We start from the raw sequence: 18,929 nt of genomic DNA, 5'->3' as shown, positions 1-18,929 counted from the left end.
ACAGCCAATGGTAGATTGAATACAGCCAATGGTAGGTGGTATACAACCAATGGTAGGTGGTATACAGCCAATTGTTGGAGGTAAACATCCAATGGTAGGAGGTATACAGCCAATGGTAGGTGGTATACAGCCAATGGTTGGAGGTATACAGCCAATGGTAAGATGTTTACAGCCAATGGTAGGTGGTATACAGTCAATGGTTGGAGGTATACAGCCAATGGTAGAAGGTATACAGCCAATGGTAGGATGTATACCGCCAATGGTAGGAGGTATACAGCCAATGGTAGGAGGTATACAGCCAATATGGTAGGTTGTATACAGCCAATGGTAGAATGTATACAGCCAATGGTAGGAGGTATACAGCCAATGGTGGGAGGTATACTGCCAATGGTAGGAGGTATACAGCCAATATGGTAGGTGATATACAGCCAATGGTAGGAGGTATACAGCCAATATGGTAGGTGGTATACAGCCAATGGTAGAATGTATACAGCCAATGGTAGAATGTTTACAGCCAATGGTAGGTGGTATACAGTCAATGGTTGGAGGTATACAGCCAATGGTAGAAGGTATACAGCCAATGGTAGGATGTATACCGCCAATGGTAGGAGGTATACAGCCAATGGTAGGAGGTATACAGCCAATATGGTAGGTTGTATACAGCCAATGGTAGAATGTATACAGCCAATGGTAGGAGGTATACAGCCAATGGTGGGAGGTATACTGCCAATGGTAGGAGGTATACAGCCAATGGTAGGAGGTATACAGCCAATATGGTAGGTGATATACAGCCAATGGTAGGAGGTATACAGCCAATATGGTAGGTGGTATACAGCCAATGGTAGAATGTATACAGCCAATGGTAGAATGTATACAGCCAATGGTAGGAGGTATACAGCCAATGGTGGGAGGTATACAGCCAATTGTTGGAGGTATACATCCAATGGTAGGATGTATACCGCCAATGGTAGGAGGTATACAGCCGATGGTAGGATGTATACCGCCAATGGTAGGAGGTATACAGCCAATGGTAGGAGGTATACAGCCAATATGGTAGGAGGTATACAGCCGATGGTAGGATGTATACCGCCAATGGTAGGAGGTATACAGCCGATGGTAGGAGGTATACAGCCAATGGTAGGATGTATACCGCCAATGGTAGGATTATACAGCCAATGGTAGGAGGTATACAGCCGATGGTAGGATGTATACCGCCAATGGTAGGAGGTATACAGCCAATGGTAGGAGGTATACAGCCAATGGTAGGAGCCATACCTGATGGATAGGGAATACAGAGAAAGCTTGTTAAACCTGAGTGTAATGTGACGGACATGCCTGTAGTAACTGTCATTGGCATTGCAATATTCAAATGCTGGATTTACTTGTGACAGAAAGGGAATCACACACAACAAATATAAATATCATTTTCTTCCATAACAGATTCCTTCAAGGAAATACACAAGTATATATACAGATAGATCTGTTCAATATAGTCACTAATAAAAATTGAGGCAATAAATCAATATCAAACATCGAGCATGATGTTTATACAGAATCAACAAATATAGGCAGTAAAAAATAAAATACAGCAAAACAATGGTGACTCTTACATCTATAACAGATCTTGGCCTATGGTTTGTTTTGCCCTAACAAATTAAAGTGTGCTGTTGGCTAATTTAATTCTTTGGTATTAACTGAACTTGGTTCAAATATATGGGAAAGCTAGGAAATGGGACAGATATAAGAAATGAAATTCTTAACTTAATTACAAAAAACGGGACAGTTAAAGAAATTAAATTCTTAATTAAAAGGAAATGGGACAGTTAAAGAAAGGAAATTCTAAACTAAGAACACAAAGTATAATTATATGATTGCTCATGGCCGCAAATGTTGAATAAGACAGATAAGGGGAGATAACTATTGAAAAGTATAGTTCCTAATGTCCAATAAATTAGTTATATTTAGTCTACATATTAGAACTTGCAACAACTATGAATCATCAAGAAAGTGTGAAAGAAAAATATTCAATTACCCCTGTGACAATTACCCCTGTGACAGAGATATACCAAGTATTTACCTTGGTGATAAAATTTCCAAGGTAAAGCAGTCAGCACAGCCTCATACCAAGCTATTGAAATCTACCGTGAAGAAATCTCTCTTTACATCATCCAAGTATGAGAGATTCTGCACTGACTAGTATCGACCTTATTGTCTCCATATCAGGTAACAAATCTTCAATTCTTATTTGTTATTACTCGTCTCCTTGAAGACATTTTTTTTTTTGTATTCTTTTTAGAGATGATTATGTTAAAATCCTAGAACACATAAGGTTTTTGCTTTCAATAAACAGATCACACATATATAGTTTAATACCAATTATAATAAACAACAGCTTTACTAGATCAAAATTTCTGTATAAAAATTGTTACAATCAATGTTGATATAACATAATTTCAATTAAAACAATCAAAGTATCCATAAACAAAACTTAAATTGTTTAGCTTATAAAATAAGATGACAATTAAGCAATTATCATTAGTATCATAACATCTTTGTGTATAACTTAACAAAATAAAGGAAAGAAAAAACAACAAAAACTAATATTAAGAACACTTCAGTTAAAAATGTTTGTTATATTATTTGCATCCTGATCAGTGGTGAAGTAAGAGGAAAAATTAACTCAATCGAGGGATTTAATCTTAAGTGACTACAACAAACAATAGAGCTTATTCACGTGTAATTTCTGTTAGTAAAGCTTTGAGGAGGAACAGTGTGGCTTAACATGAATAAATAAATCACAGGCAAATGTAAATTGTACAGTAGTTCAGAATGAAGGAGTGGAAACTGATAATTTACACCGTTACTAGAGAATGACAACACAACTACAGGAGAGAGACATAGCCACAGTCAATGTTACTACAGGAGAGATATACATAGTCTCGGTCAATGTTACTACAGGAGAGAGATATACATAGTCACAGTCAATGTTACTACAGGAGAGATATACTTAGTCCCAGTTAATGTTACTACAGGAGAGATATACATAGTCTCGGTCAATGTTACTACAGGAGAGAGATATACATAGTCTCAGTCAATGTTACTACAGGAGAGAGATATACATAGTCTCAGTCAATGTTACTACAGGAGAGATATACACAGTCACAGTCAATGTTACTACAGGAGAGATATATACATAGTCACAGTCAATGTTACTACAGGAGAGAGATATATATAGTCTCAGTCAATGTTACTACAGGAGAGATATACATAGTCTTAGTCAATGTTACTACAGGAGAGATATGCATAGTCACAGTCAATGTTACTACAGGAGAGAGATATACATAGTCTCAGTCAATGTTACTACAGGAAAGAGATACATAGTCTCGGTCAATGTTACTACAGGAGAGAGATACATAGTCTCAGTCAATGTTACTACAGGAGAGATATACATAGTCACAGTCAATGTTACTACAGGAGAGAGATACATAGTCTCAGTCAATGTTACTTCAGGAGAGATATACATAGTCACAGTCAATGTTACTACAGGAGAGAGATACATAGTCTCGGTCAATGTTACAACAGGAGAGAGATACATAGTCACAGTCAATGTTACTACAGGAGAGATATACATAGTCACAGTCAATGTTACTACAGGAGAGAGATATACATAGTCTCAGTCAATGTTACTACAGGAGAGATATATATATAGTTACAGTCAATGTTACTACAGGAGAGATATACACAGTCACAGTCAATGTTACTACAGGAGAGATATACATAGTCTCAGTCAATGTTACTACAGGAGAGAGATACATAGTCACAGTCAATGTTACTACAGGAGAGATATACATAGTCACAGTCAATGTTACTACAGGAGAGATATACATAGTCGCAGTCAATGTTACTACAGGAGAGAGATACATAGTCTCAGTCAATGTTACTACAGGAGAGAGATATATATAGTCTCAGTCAATGTTACTACAGGAGAGATATACATAGTCTCAGTCAATGTTACTACAGGAGAGATATACATAGTCACAGTCAATGTTACTACAGGAGAGATATACATAGTCACAGTCAATGTTACTACAGGAGAGATATACATAGTCTCAGTCAATGTTACTACAGGAGAGATATACATAGTCACAGTCAATGTTACTACAGGAGAGATATACATAGTCACAGTCAATGTTACTACAGGAGAGATATACATAGTCACAGTCAATGTTACTACAGGAGAGATATACATAGTCTCAGTCAATGTTACTACAGGAGAGATATACATAGTCACAGTCAATGTTATTACAGGAGAGATATACATAGTCACAGTCAATGTTACTACAGGAGAGAGATACATAGTCTTGGTCAATGTTACTACAGGAGAGATATACACAGTCACAGTCAATGTTACTACAGGAGAGATATACATAGTCTCAGTCAATGTTATTACAGGAGAGATATACAGTCACAGTCAATGTTACTACAGGAGAGATATAAATAGTCTCAGTCAATGTTACTACAGGAGAGATATACATAGTCACAGTCAATGTTACTACAGGAGAGAGATACATAGTCTCAGTCAATGTTACTACAGGAGAGATATACATAGTCACAGTCAATGTTACTACAGGAGAGATATACACAGTCACAGTCAATGTTACTACAGGAGAGATATACATAGTCTCAGTCAATGTTACTACAGGAGAGAGATACATAGTCACAGTCAGTGTTACTACAGGAGAGATATACATAGTCTCAGTCAATGTTACTACAGGAGAGATATATATAGTCACAGTCAATGTTACTACAGGAGAGATATACATAGTCACAGTCAATGTTACTACAGGAGAGATATACATAGTCACAGTCAATGTTACTACAGGAGAGAGATACATAGTCTCAGTCAATGTTACTACAGGAGAGAGATATATATAGTCTCAGTCAATGTTACTACAGGAGAGATATACATAGTCTCAGTCAATGTTACTACAGGAGAGATATACATAGTCACAGTCAATGTTACTACAGGAGAGATATACATAGTCACAGTCAATGTTACTACAGGAGAGATATACATAGTCTCAGTCAATGTTACTACAGGAGAGATATACATAGTCACAGTCAATGTTACTACAGGAGAGATATACATAGTCTCAGTCAATGTTATTACAGGAGAGATATACAGTCACAGTCAATGTTACTACAGGAGAGATATAAATAGTCACAGTCAATGTTACTACAGGAGAGAGATATACATAGTCCCAGTCAATGTTACTACAGGAGAGAGATATACATAGTCTCAGTCATTGTTACTACAGGAGAGATATACATAGTCGAAGTCAATGTTACTACAGGAGAGATATACATAGTCACAGTCAATGTTACTACAGGAGAGAGATATACATAGTCGCAGTCAATGTTACTACAGGAGAGATATACATAGTCTCAGTCAATGTTACTACAGGAGAGATATACATAGTCACAGTCAATGTTACTACAGGAGAGATATACATAGTCGCAGTCAATGTTACTACAGGAGAGAGATAAACATAGTCACAGTCAATGTTACCACAGGAGAGAATGACACCACAACTACAGGAGAGACACATTACTACAGAAGAGAGATAGCCGGGTAAAAATACACATTATCAATTGCCAGTGAGCTAGGGTCAATACATGAAAACACAACAGATACAACATATCACTATGGTTACAAGTATATTTGTATATAAAATTGTTAGTCCAAATGATATATATCATATGAAGTTTTCAAACGGCTTGAACTAGGTTAATTTTCAGATATACAAGTAATCCGATAATTTTTTTATTAAAGGAGGTATCGATGTGGTAATCCTTGAATTAAATTGTGGTGTTTGAATTTATAAATGGTTGTGTATGTTTGTAGTTAAACAAAGGTTAAAGCTTGCATGTAATTGGAATCAGTACTTCAGTGGATGGTTTTATTGTAATTATATGTATAAAAAATGTAATAAAGAAAAGTAATCGTCTTTGTTTGAGTATTTGACCTAACGCAATAATGCTTTTAACTACTTTTATAAATTTTCACATTCATAAAATTTTGACAAAAACAAAGGGCAATAACTCTCTTGAAAACTTGTCTAATAAAAAAAAAACACTCCTGAATGCAAAACATCATCATCAAATCTATGAATATACTAGCAGTTTCCGGATGGAGAAAGCTTATAACTGACAGCAGACAATGTCATACCATAAATATTGTTCAGGCATATCAAAACTAAAAACAAAATCAGGTCCATAGGGGACCTCAATGCCCATAGGGGACCTCAATGCCCATAGGGGACCTCAATGCCAAAGGTAACTACTGTACTGGTTCAATTTCACCAAAAGCTTTAACCAATGCCAAATGCCTACTAGAGTAATAGCGAGAATGAGTATGCAATGAAAAAGTAGAAAGAGGTGGGCTTCGTGCGTTTGTATGCAGTACTGATTCGATAAAAACTGTATGTACGTTGTACTGGGGAGATGTGACCTGTATGTCTATTGTACTGGGGAGATATGACCTGTATGCAGTACTGATTCGATAAAAACTGTATGCACGTTGTACTGGGGAGATGTGACATGTATGTCTGTTATACTGGGAGATATGACCTGTATGTTGTACTGGGGAGATATGACCTGTATGTTGTACTGGGGATATATGACCTGTATGTTGTACTGGGGAGATATGACCTGTATGTTGTACTGGGGAGATATGACCTGTATGTTGTACTGGGGAGATATGACCTGTATGTTGTACTGAGGAGATATGACCTGTATGTTGTACTGGGGAGATATGACCTGTATGTTGTACTGGGGATATATGACCTGTATGTTGTACTGGGGAGATATGACCTGTATGTTGTACTGGGGAGATATGACCTGTATGATGTACTGGGGAGATATGACCTGTATGTTGTACTGGGGAGATATGACCTGTATGTCTGTTGTACTGGGGAGATATGACCTGTATGTTGTACTGGGGAGATATGACCTGTATGTCTGTTGTACTGGGGAGGTATGACCTGTATGCAGTACTGATTCGATAAAAACTGTATGTACGTTGTACTGGGGAGATGTGACATGTATGTCTGTTATACTGGGAGATATGACCTGTATGTTGTACTGGGGAGATATGACCTGTATGTTGTACTGGGGAGAAAGACCTGTATGTTGTACTGAGGAGATATGACCTGTATGATGTACTGGGGAGATATGACCTGTATGTTGTACTGGGGAGATATGACCTGTATGTTGTACTGGGGAGATATGACCTGTATGATGTACTGGGGAGATATGACCTGTATGTTGTACTGGGGAGATATGACCTGTATGTCTGTTGTACTGGGGAGATATGACCTGTATGGTGTACTGGGGAGATATGACCTGTATGTCTGTTGTACTGGGGAGATATGACCTGTATGATGTACTGGGGAGATATGACCTGTATGTTGTACTGGGGAGATATGACCTGTATGTTGTACTGGGGAGATATGACCTGTATGTTGTACTGGGGAGAAAGACCTGTATGTTGTACTGGGGAGAAAGACCTGTATGTTGTACTGAGGAGATATGACCTGTATGCTACTTGGTTTTTTAGGGACACACAAACATATTTATACAATTTGTCTACACAGTACTGAAACATCACTTTATTGCCACACTCCGAACGTGATTTGAAATCAGATCTCGTCAACATCTGGTGTGTAGGTGTCAGGCAATCACTCTCTGAACACAGATCACTTAATCTACGTTTAGTCATCGTCACCTCCAGGGTTAATAGACTACTGCCAAACTTGCATAAATACAGAAAAACAATTCACATTTCTTTTTTGTGCCTAAATTGGAACACAAATATATATACATATATGTACAAAGCTAGACTAGAAAAGCATGTTAAAACTTCTGATAAATAGCTCATAAATCAAGCACTATACAAGGTAATCAAATGTCATCAATCATATATTTCTTTAAATTGAAAAAGGGTGCATCCCATTTATATACAATTCATAAATAATTTTGTTATACATTTGTATCTATGTACATAAGTTATATATATCCCTAATACAGCATAACATTTTGATCACATTCAGAATGACTTAATATGTACAAAATATACAACAGAAATAAAAACAAAATAATAATGATATAAAATAATAAAACATCAGATCACTATGTAAAGCGTTGTAATAATAAAATCAAACAATGGCAGTTTAGATCATGTTGTATGAAACTTGTGCTTGAAATTAAAGATTTTTGCTCCTAGAATGTGATGAAAATTAGTCTGAAAATGTCCAGTATACTATGTTAGTTAACTTCTACAAAATGCTGATTCCAAGTAAAATGAGGTAACCTTGTTAAACCACCTAATAGGTTGTATACCATATTAAAAGGCCATTTATTTCCATGGTTAGAATTTTCAGTTTCACCTGAAGTTGAAGACAAAAAGATATATTTTTATTAATCAAATCATAATTTTTCTATTGATCTTTTTATTTTAATTAAAGTCATAGGATCTACATTAGTCATATGAAAAAATTCTGTTAAGTTTTCAGGAAAACGACTCTCAAATTCAATAAATTAATTAAAAAATACTTAACATTGTTTGTTTTCATTGTCATATTCATAATTAAGGAGATAATGATGATTTTTTTTCTGCTGACTCATTCAAAGCAATGGTTACATATTGATGTTTAACGTAAAGAAATTGGATTTCTTGTGGTATATGTTCAAGGTAAAATTCAAGTTTAATACATTTTTTCCATTACACATTATGTAGTTATATCAATTTAAACAGATGACATTTTTGTGAGGAAATGTCGGGAATCCTGTGTGTTAAAGATATCAAGTTTTTGCAATTAATTATATTCATCTTCAAAAACAGAAAAAAGAGCATCAAAATAACAACCTGTTCAGTATAATCCTTCCATGGCTAATCTAGGCCTGTTGTACAGTTAAGGCACTACCAAATTTGGTAAAACACATAATTAAGGCTTAAAGTTCTTGAATAATATCATAAAGAAAATTATCAATAGAGGAAGACATTTTTAAACAAAAATGATAACCCTGAAAATATTGAATGGCATACATGGGTAACCAAAGATGAAAGTATGGCATCTATCAGAAATCGGAAAATGCATCTATGTTGAAATAATTATCATGATTTAAAGTCAATTAACTTATAAGGTTATCCATTCAATTCAATCATTTTTTCTTGTGAATATTTCTTGTCTTATTTGATATCCTTTATCATATAATGAATAATGTTTTAACCTGTGTCAAAGGGAGACAACCTTTAAAATATTTCAGAATATGAGGTCAAAGTACTTCAATCATGAAATGGTACATATCATGATAAAAAATATATTTCAATACAATTTGATGTGTTCCACTACAATTAAGTTAAAACATGTGTGAAACATATGCACATGATTTGAAATAAATGCATATTAAAATAGAGGATTAAAATTGACTTGTTTTGTACCGTAAGAACTGGTATATGTTTTGTTACATATGTCATATACATTTCGTACCCCCCTTTACACTTATCCTGACTTGGTCCACTACAGACAGTTGTAAGAATCATTCTAAAAGAGTAGTCGGTAGGCTACTTAAGTGTAGTAGTCATAGGTTCACATATTAGGCTCAATAACTGTAGTCAAATTAACGATAGCTACTTAGGTGTAGTAGTCATAGATTCTCATATTAGGCTCAATTATTGTAGTCAGTTTAACGATAGCTACTTAGGTGTAGTAGTCATAGATTCTGAATTGCAGAAGGAATTAAGTGGATAATAAGATTGAACGTACTGAATTTGTTACATTTCAATATCAACACAGATTCTTAAAGAATAACTGGAATAAAGTCTAGAAATAATCTAGAGTCGTACTTCCGAAAACTGTACCTGATCATGTACATTTTTTTTTTAAACAATCACCTAGATCCGCATTTCTGTCAAGAAAATAAGAGTTCTCAAGAGAACATAGCTCACCAATCTAAAAAATATTAGAAAAAATAGCAGAGTTAAAACTAGTTTTGATTTTTAATAAATTCTGACTTGACTTCTATTTGACCATGCGAAAACTTCAATGTTAGACAAGCTAAAATTACATTTATAATAAAATGAAATTTGACTTCATGACAAAATTGTAATAAAAATTTAAAATAATGCATGGGTTGATCTCTATTTCACATATAATGCATAGTTTAAAATCCTAGCACCTTTTTCATTGCATGACATTCTGCCAAATTGCATTAAAACAACCATATTCAATTAAAATAATACTACTAAATGCAAATATTACCTTTTGGCTAAAGCACCACTTAAGCTACCTTCATCCCTGAATAAGCACCTCTTTAATTTACACATCAGTATCATGTTGTCATGAAGCGTCAAATGTAGCTTGCAGCTTCAAGAATGTTGTTTATCAATTTTACAACATCATTACACAAACAAATATTAATCACAACATCTGAAATAGAGTATTGTTGGTGAGAGTTTTGATTTGTACCTCTCTGCTACGCTCCAGTAATATAACACTAAGTCTTGTATTTCACAGCCCTCTTCATTACATAAAATAATTGATTGTAGAGTTAGTGATGAGACGCCTTTTCTCCAGAAATGTCACAGCTCACAACAACAAATTTAACAAGGCAGACTGTTGAGGATCTCAATATCACAAATACAGATGTACTGTAAGGTTATAACTAGAACAGAATGTAAGAACAGAAGTAAAATTGCTCCATCATCTCTCTGGCAGTCCTCATTCACACTTGTAAAACAATGACCTCCAAATGTCGTAAATCACGTGCTCCAGAAATCACAATACTAGTTTCTTATGTTTAACACAAGTAACGGTATAATAATTATCATTACTAAATGTCAGTATTCCACCAAACATATCCAATTTACACCTGCCATAGTAACAAGTGGTTGGTGCTATCATCACGTCCTGCAACTTCATTGGTTGAATTATTGCGAAAGTCTTCATATCCGTCTCCACCACTTATGACCAGCATCCTTGTTGCCATGGTAGCTGTTGTGGCCGCCATTGAAGATCGGCGGTGAATGTCATGAATTGCGAGATTTTCTGGTTTATCCTCCATTTCCTCATCTTCAGTTCGGGGTTTGGGTGTCGTTGGGGATGACGGAGCTGTTAGTTCTACACAGGTCAGGAACCTTACATGTCCCGTATGACCAAACACCAGACCTGGAGGAGATATAAAACGTTTATATCAGGGTCAAAATCTATATTGTTTTCCTATTTAACAGATTGTAAGGAATCCAATTACTATCTAACCCAGAGATTTAGACCACTTTATATACCACAAAATAAAAGTGTGATTTTACAATAGGGGTTAATGACCGAAGGAAAATAAGGCTGATATTGATTTTCATAATGTTTTTTTACTTTTATTTTCTTTCATGAATGTTGGCTAGGAAATATAAAATATCCCTTTGAATGAAGCGATACTTTCTCATCTGAAATATACGATAAGATACTGGACTACAATTTACTAATGCTTCTTACCCATAACTGGAGGATAGATATGGAGCCATATGTGGGGTTGATATCGGGCTACTTACCTGTAACTGAAGGGGTGGATATGGAGCCACGTGTGGAGGTGGACGTGATGCGGGGCATGGGTATGGTGAGGATCACACCAGCACTGGTGCCCACCCATAGCAGGTCCTTACACACCAGCAAAGCTGTGATTCGCAGGCAAGCCGCCTTGTGTTGTCGAATGATGTCATCAGCCGCTACAAGTCACACAGGTATAATTGATATCTCATGTTGACAACATAGTCTCATATCGTCAAACTACTCACCTACTGACAATTTGTCTTAATCATACTGATTGTAAATAATGCCAATACTATTTTACTTAACAGCTCCATGTATGCTTACTTAATACCCGCTGCTTTCATATTGATATAATAAAGGAAAGTGGAATAATAATTGAATTAAAAAATAAATCTCCATCACAACACCAAAAATATCAATGTGTCACCAGTCAAGCAAAATATAAATGTGTCACCAGTCAAGCAAAATATCAATGTGTCACCTGTGAGTCAAGCAAATAAGGTAACAGTATTTCAGACGAAATTGATGAATATAAAAAGAGGGTGGGCATTAACTACATCAAATAAGATATATAAAGCTCTCAGAGAAGGGACGTGAATCTCATATGCCAACCATTTCCTAGGTAGGGTAGTTGTGCCAAACTACCGTCCATTTACTTACCTCTTGCAGGATATTTATGATTTATTTGGAGTCAAATGCTGCTGTGAGCAGATAATTTCCGAAATGTCAGAATTTATGGAATTTGATGGGAGTGTATAAGTTAGCAGGCTATTGACTGGAATAGGCTGATTTATATTTGAATGAGGTAACATTATTAATCAGAAGAGCCAACAGATTAAGTCAAAGGAATCATTAGATGGAGGAGTCATCAATACACTTACATTGAAGTTTCTGGGCCACCGAGTGAGCTATGTTGACCTCAAGCAGTGGCTCAAAGGATGTAGCATGATAGAGGGAGATCTTTGAGCTGTGTTGTGAGGCGAGCCACACACCCTGTCCCGCACACACAAGGCACTGGATACAGCGACTCGAGTCTGTTGTTACCTGGAAGGTTGTCTGTAACAACAAAATGATATTATCTATTACTGTATAAAATGATATTATCTATTACTGTATAAAATCAAAGTATTGAGGCCACTCATAGGTGCTGTGCATGAGGGATTGAAATACAGGAGAATAGCAAATATTATATAAATTTTAAATGGCATGTAATAGGAAGACATTTTTATTGTTTACTGATGATTATCCTATGTCATTTCAAGGAATTTTATTTACTTTAAAAAGGCTGTGGTTGCGTTAAAGTTGTGATGAACAGTGAAGAATTACACTTTTAAACTTCACTTGAATCGGCATACTATGATCAAGTTTAATTCTTAGATCGATTAATCCGTGATATCAATCCGTCATGTTTCTTGATAAACCACATAGTGATTCCCTATACATTGTATATAAGATTCCTGTGAATTACTCTCCCAGCTTATTTTCGTATTTAAATTGTACTCAATTTACTGTTTTTTTTCTCTCTGTGTAAAAACTTATCTGTATCCTGATTAGAGATCTGTCAACTTGCGTTAGAAGAAACTTGTCTCAGAAATTTAATTTGTTCCCGATGAATTGGTCTACTTATCTGTTCCAACGATTTGTTGAATCGGACGTTCATGTTATATACTTTGGGCAAGCATTTCACTATCAACTGATTTAAAACATGCAACCTAATTATTGCTATCGGAATCTCTGTTGCGGAAACAAGCTAACGTTAGGTTTCGCCTCATAATCACTTCAACCAACTCAACCAGCAAGGCCATGTTTGTGTGGCCTATTTCTCGGAAATAACAAACCAATTGGAAGTATTCTACATTTTAAGCATCGGATGTAAAAACAATCAAAGATTTCACTATCAATTTCCAATTGGAAAAGCCGAAACTAAAAAAGTATTCTACAGCCGAGGGCCATTTTTTATCAACCCAAGAGCTCAAGGTGATTTTCCAATGTCCATCAACTAGAGTGTAAAAGTTACCTCCCCTTGTACAAACCAGGAAACAAGCCCGGGATTCATCATTGAAGCGACATTTTGATTCCCCCGAGGGTTCTGAATTAATTAATTCTAGAGAAGGCGATGACTGCTTAAGGTTGCTGTTTCACAGCACCTAAAAACACTGTTGTACTCTTAACATTTTCTATATAGTATGTCTTTAGCAAATAATATAGATACAGTGTCATTTATCGTCCATCATATTCATCATTGCACTACTCTTGTTAAATCTGATGACAAATCAAAATTTGGATGGCAAAAGTATTCCTATTGTCCACAGCAAAACTGCCTTCCACATGAAATTTATGTGACATGAGAATTAAGGGTATATGCTACCTGATGTGACATACTTTGTATTTTACTTTTATGTGACAGGAGAATTAAAGGTATATGCTACCTGATGTGACATACATTATATGATAAACTGAGTAGTGTAACTTACCTCAATTCGAAGTGTGAGAGGGTTGATGACATTCATGATATTCTGACAGCCACACCAGAGTTTGCCTGCCACAGCCAACATACGACTGATAGGGGAAATAACACTGCCAACAGTGCGAGTGTAAGGGTTCTCTGTATCCCAGATTCCATCTAAAACAAAAGTAATAGTGAGTGGTAAGATCTTAGTTTACATTTAGAAACAAGAGGCCTAATGGGGCTGTATTGTTCTTCTGTTATTTTCTGCTTTAATGATTAAAGGTATTTAAGTTATTGAGAAGATGTTCAAATGTTTCAAAATATTTGACCACTATGGCCGTGAATATGGGTCAATGACACTCATTTTCACAAACTTTGTCAGGCTTGATTCTGGGACTTGTGGTTTTTGAGAAAACATTTTATTAAAGGAAAAAGTTGACAACAGATGACGGACAGATGATGCACCACAGTATAAGTCCACTTGGCTGGGCCAAGTGAGCTAACAAACTGTAAGGTAGAAGATACAGCTGATATCTGACTTGGAGTTTATTATAATTTTTAGAGCAGGATATAAACTGTGACAGTGGCAGGCAAAGCAGTCAGGGGGAATAACTCGTCTTTATCAAGTACCACCAGGTGGTGCTCTAGAACCACCTGTTTTATTACCGATGCTTTGACACTGTATATCTTTCTCCATATAGGGAATTTGTCTCCTAGTATGGTGTGATATTACTTATAATGTTCCAAATACTTATAATGAACTAAACCTGTGGTCCCCCCAATTTCACCAGTAGGGGACTAAAAATATCTCTCAACCCCCAATTTCACCAGTAGGGGACTAACAAGAGGCCCATGGGGCCTGTATCGCTCACCTGGTTGGATTTGACCAAATGTCAAAATAATGTACATGTTCAATTTGTCAATACATATACAAAAATGTACTCTCTGAAAGACCATATGGATTATTTTTACACAATAATGGTGTTTAAAGAAACTAAGTCCCTTAGGGTGGGGAAAACCCTTTGGCCTATTTTTACATAAAAATTGTGTTTATCCCTTAATGCCCAGCGATACTATACATAGTTATGGGATTGAGGGTCACAGTAACCATTTATGCAAAATCTGTTCCCCCATCACCAGGGATGTTTCTGACCAAATTGGGTTCAAATCCATTTAAAACTCAAATCTCTATTTCCCCTATTTGGCCCCTCCCTTCAGGCCCCTTGGGGGTCAGAGTCAATATTTATATAAACTCCCTTTCCCCCTTCCCCTAAGGATATTCCAGACCAAATTTGGTTCAAATCCATTCATAACTTTATGAAAATAACGATTTAAAGGAGTAACCCCTATTTCCCTATTTGGCCCAGCCCCTCAGGCCCCTCAATATTTATACAAACTCTTTCCCCCCCTTCCTCTCTGGATGTTCCTGACCAAATTTAGTTAAAATCCATTCGTAACTTAATAATTAATAGCGATTTAAAGGATTAACCCCTATTTTCCCTATCAGACCCCACTCCTCAGTCCCCTGGAGATTCAGAGTAAAACATTATACCAACTCGGTTCCCCTTCGCCAATGAATATTCCTGACCATATTTGGTTTAAGTCCATTTAAAACTTTATGACTAGTAGCAATTAAAAGACTAATCTCTATTTCCCCTACTTGGCCCCGCCCCTTAGGCCCCTAGGGGTACAGAGTAAAAATTCATATAAACTCTGTTCCCCCTCCCCTCAAGGATGTTCCTGACCAAATTTGGTGAAAAGCTATTCAATACTTCAGGAGTAGTAGCGATTTAAAGGAGTGACCCTATTTCCCTCACCCCTCAGGCCCCTGGGGGTTGAGAATAAAGATTTAAACAAACTCTGTTCCTCTTCCTCCAAGGATGTTCCTGACCAAATCTGGTTCAAATTCATTAATAACTTTATGACTAGTAATGATTTAAAGGATTAACCCTATTTCCCCTATTTGGCCCTGCCCCTCAGGCCCCTGGGGGTTCAAAGTAAAAATGTATACAAACTCTGTTTCCTTTCTGCCAAGGATGTTACTGACCAAATTTGGTTCAAATTCATTAATAACTTTATGACTAGTAACGATTTAAAGGATTAACCCTATTTCCCCTATTTGGCCCTGCCCCTCAGGCCCCTGGGGGTTCAAAGTAAAAATTTATACAAACTCTGTTTCCTTTCTGCCAAGGATGCTACTGACCAAATTTGGTTCAAATTCATTCATAACTTTATGACTAGTAGCGATTTAAAGGAGTAACCCTATTTCCCCTATTTGGCCCCGCCCCTCAGGCCCCTGCGGGTTCAGAGTAAAAATTTATACAAACTCTGTTCCCTTTCTGCCAAGGATGTTCCTGACCAAATTTGGTTCAAATTCATTCATAACTTTATGACTAGTAGCGATTTAAAGGAGTAACCCTATTTCCCCTATTTGGCCCCGCCCCTCAGGCCCCTGGGGGTTCAGAGTAAAAATTTATACAAACTCTGTTCCCTTTCTGCCAAGGATGTTCCTGACCAAATCTGGTTCAAATTCATTCATAACTTTATGACTAGTAGCGATTTAAATGATTAACCCTATTTCCCCTATTTGGCCCTGCCCCTCAGGCCCCTGGGGGTTCAGAGTAAAAATGTATACAAACTCTGTTCCCCTTCTGCCAAGAATATTCCTGACTAAATCTAGTTCAAATTCATTCATAACTTTATGACTAGTAGCGATTTAAAGGAGTAACCCTATTTCCCCTATTTGGCCCCGCCCCTCAGGCCCCTGGGGGTTCAGAGTAAAAATGTATACAAACTCTGTTCCCCTTCTGCCAAGGATATTCCTGACCAAATTTGGTTCAAATTCATTCATAACTTTATGACTAGTAGCGATTTAAAGGATTAACCCTATTTCCCCTATTTGGCCCCGCCCCTCAGGCCCCTGGGGGTTCAGAGTAAAAATGTATACAAACTCTGTTCCCCTTCCCCCAAGGATGTTCCTGACCAAATTTGGTTCAAATTCATTCATAACTTTATGACTAGTAGCGATTTAAAGGAATAACCCTATTTCCCCTATTTGGCCCCGCCCCTCAGGCCCCTGGGGGTTCAGAGTAAAAATGTATACAAACTCTGTTCCCCTTCCCCCAAGGATGTTCCTGATCAAATTTTGTGAAAATCCATTCAATACTTTAGGACTAGTAGCAATTTAAAGAAAAAGTTGACGGACGCCGGACGCCGGACGACGGACGCTGCACCATGGCATAAGCTCACCGGCCCTTCTGGCCAGGTGAGCTAAAAATATCTCTCAAGCTAACTTGTTTTGTAATGACAGAGGGTAGGTTTATATGTAGTGTAAGAAATCTAAATAATTTCACAGAAATTTTTCAGTCACTTCACATCACATCTTTATCAAACATAGACAGAGCATATTACTAGAAATATGATGTATCAGGAAGTTTACGTTACAAACCTGAGTCTCTCTTGTACACGATCAAGTCCCCATTGGCTAAGGAAACAAACACCTTGTTGTCTAAATATCTGAAATTGGAAATCAAAATATAAAATAGACCATAATAACACCAATCAAACAAAAAGATTTTTATTACATAATGAATGAATTTTACAAATTACAAAAAACATGGACACTTACACTATACAATAGACTGGGGACCCGTGATGAATCTTCAGTTTATTCTTGGTAGTTTTGATATTGTCTGTGCATTGGAATATGTGTATACTGAAAGAGAAAACCATACAATTACACAATAAGTAACACACATAATATAGTTAAGGTAACATGGTCACATTGATTGCAAGGTATTAAATTAACATATATGATGCTTATGACATCACACACAATAAGAAACTTGATTAAAGCGAGTGGCCATGATTGAACATGAAACAAAAAGCTTGTTGTTCATAATGTACTTTTCCTGAGCAAATAAACCCAGGAAAGAGCAAACTGACATTTTACTTTTAATACTACATTAAAATCAGCTTCACAGAATACTAGAATGTAGACATTGTATAATGTGTTAACCTACCAGCCATCCTCTGTGCCCAGCCACATGGTACTCTTGTGAGCATCCTGCAGCCAGTTACCAGTCATGGTGAAGGGGTCGAGGTTGATGAGCTGAGACACCGGGCTTGCCTTACCCTCCGACTCTGTAACAGATCATCATGTGATACATATTAAGTGATATTGTCAGGAATCTTTTAATTCTACACCAACCCTTAACTTAGAAAACATATAACTACATTAATCTTTTGTATGAAATTTTGAACATTAAAAGAATGGTTTAGTGTGAAACAAGTGTAAAACGTATGACATAATCAAAGTTTTGTATGAAATTTTGAACATTAAAATACGATTTAGTGTGAAATAATTGTAGAACGTATAGACATAATATGGTGTCATCACTCCACAACATACATGACCGTTTCTGTGTGATCTTATTATTGTTAGTTTTGTGAGAATCCCTTTCCTTCTAGACATGTCTTAGCCTGGTTAGTTTTAGTTATAAGGCTACCAATTAAGGTAATGTGGTGACAAGCAGTTAGCTGATCTGTTACAGTCCTGTTATGTCGTCCTTACCTCCTAAGTACCTGATCTGTTACAGTCCTGTTATGTCGTCCTTACCTCCTAAGTACCTGATCTGTTACAGTCCTGTTATGTCGTCCTTACCTCCTAAGTACCTGATCTGTTACAGTCCTGTTATGTCGTCCTTACCTCCTAAGTACCTGATCTGTTATAGTCCTGTTATGTCGTCCTTACCTCTTAAGTACCTGATCTGTTACAGTCCTGTTATGTCATCCTTACCTCCTGAGTACCTGATCTGTTACAGTCCTGTTATGTTGTCCTTACCTCCTAAGTACCTGATCTGTTATAGTCCTGTTAT

General features: G+C 36.5%; 1 protein-coding gene across 1 annotated transcript in view; it reads right to left on the bottom strand.

Annotated features, from left to right (window-relative positions):
• Nucleotides 1-7,529: 7,529 nt before the first annotated feature.
• LOC117328970 (rho guanine nucleotide exchange factor 17-like) overlaps nucleotides 7,530-18,929 on the bottom strand; it is a 66,732-nt gene continuing 55,332 nt past the window's right edge. Inside the window, exons 17-23 of the mRNA XM_033886612.1 lie at nucleotides 18,075-18,195; nucleotides 17,681-17,767; nucleotides 17,501-17,568; nucleotides 14,078-14,226; nucleotides 12,485-12,659; nucleotides 11,606-11,779; nucleotides 7,530-11,228 (exon numbers count right to left, since the gene is read on the bottom strand). Coding sequence (XP_033742503.1) covers nucleotides 10,927-11,228; nucleotides 11,606-11,779; nucleotides 12,485-12,659; nucleotides 14,078-14,226; nucleotides 17,501-17,568; nucleotides 17,681-17,767; nucleotides 18,075-18,195 — 1,076 coding nt within the window. The 3' untranslated portion in view covers nucleotides 7,530-10,926. The remainder of the gene's footprint in view (nucleotides 11,229-11,605; nucleotides 11,780-12,484; nucleotides 12,660-14,077; nucleotides 14,227-17,500; nucleotides 17,569-17,680; nucleotides 17,768-18,074; nucleotides 18,196-18,929) is intronic.

This window comes from Pecten maximus, chromosome 6, assembly GCF_902652985.1.
Source record: "Pecten maximus chromosome 6, xPecMax1.1, whole genome shotgun sequence".
NCBI lineage: Eukaryota > Metazoa > Mollusca > Bivalvia > Pectinida > Pectinidae > Pecten > Pecten maximus.
This window is presented reverse-complemented; position numbering and strand designations above follow the sequence as displayed.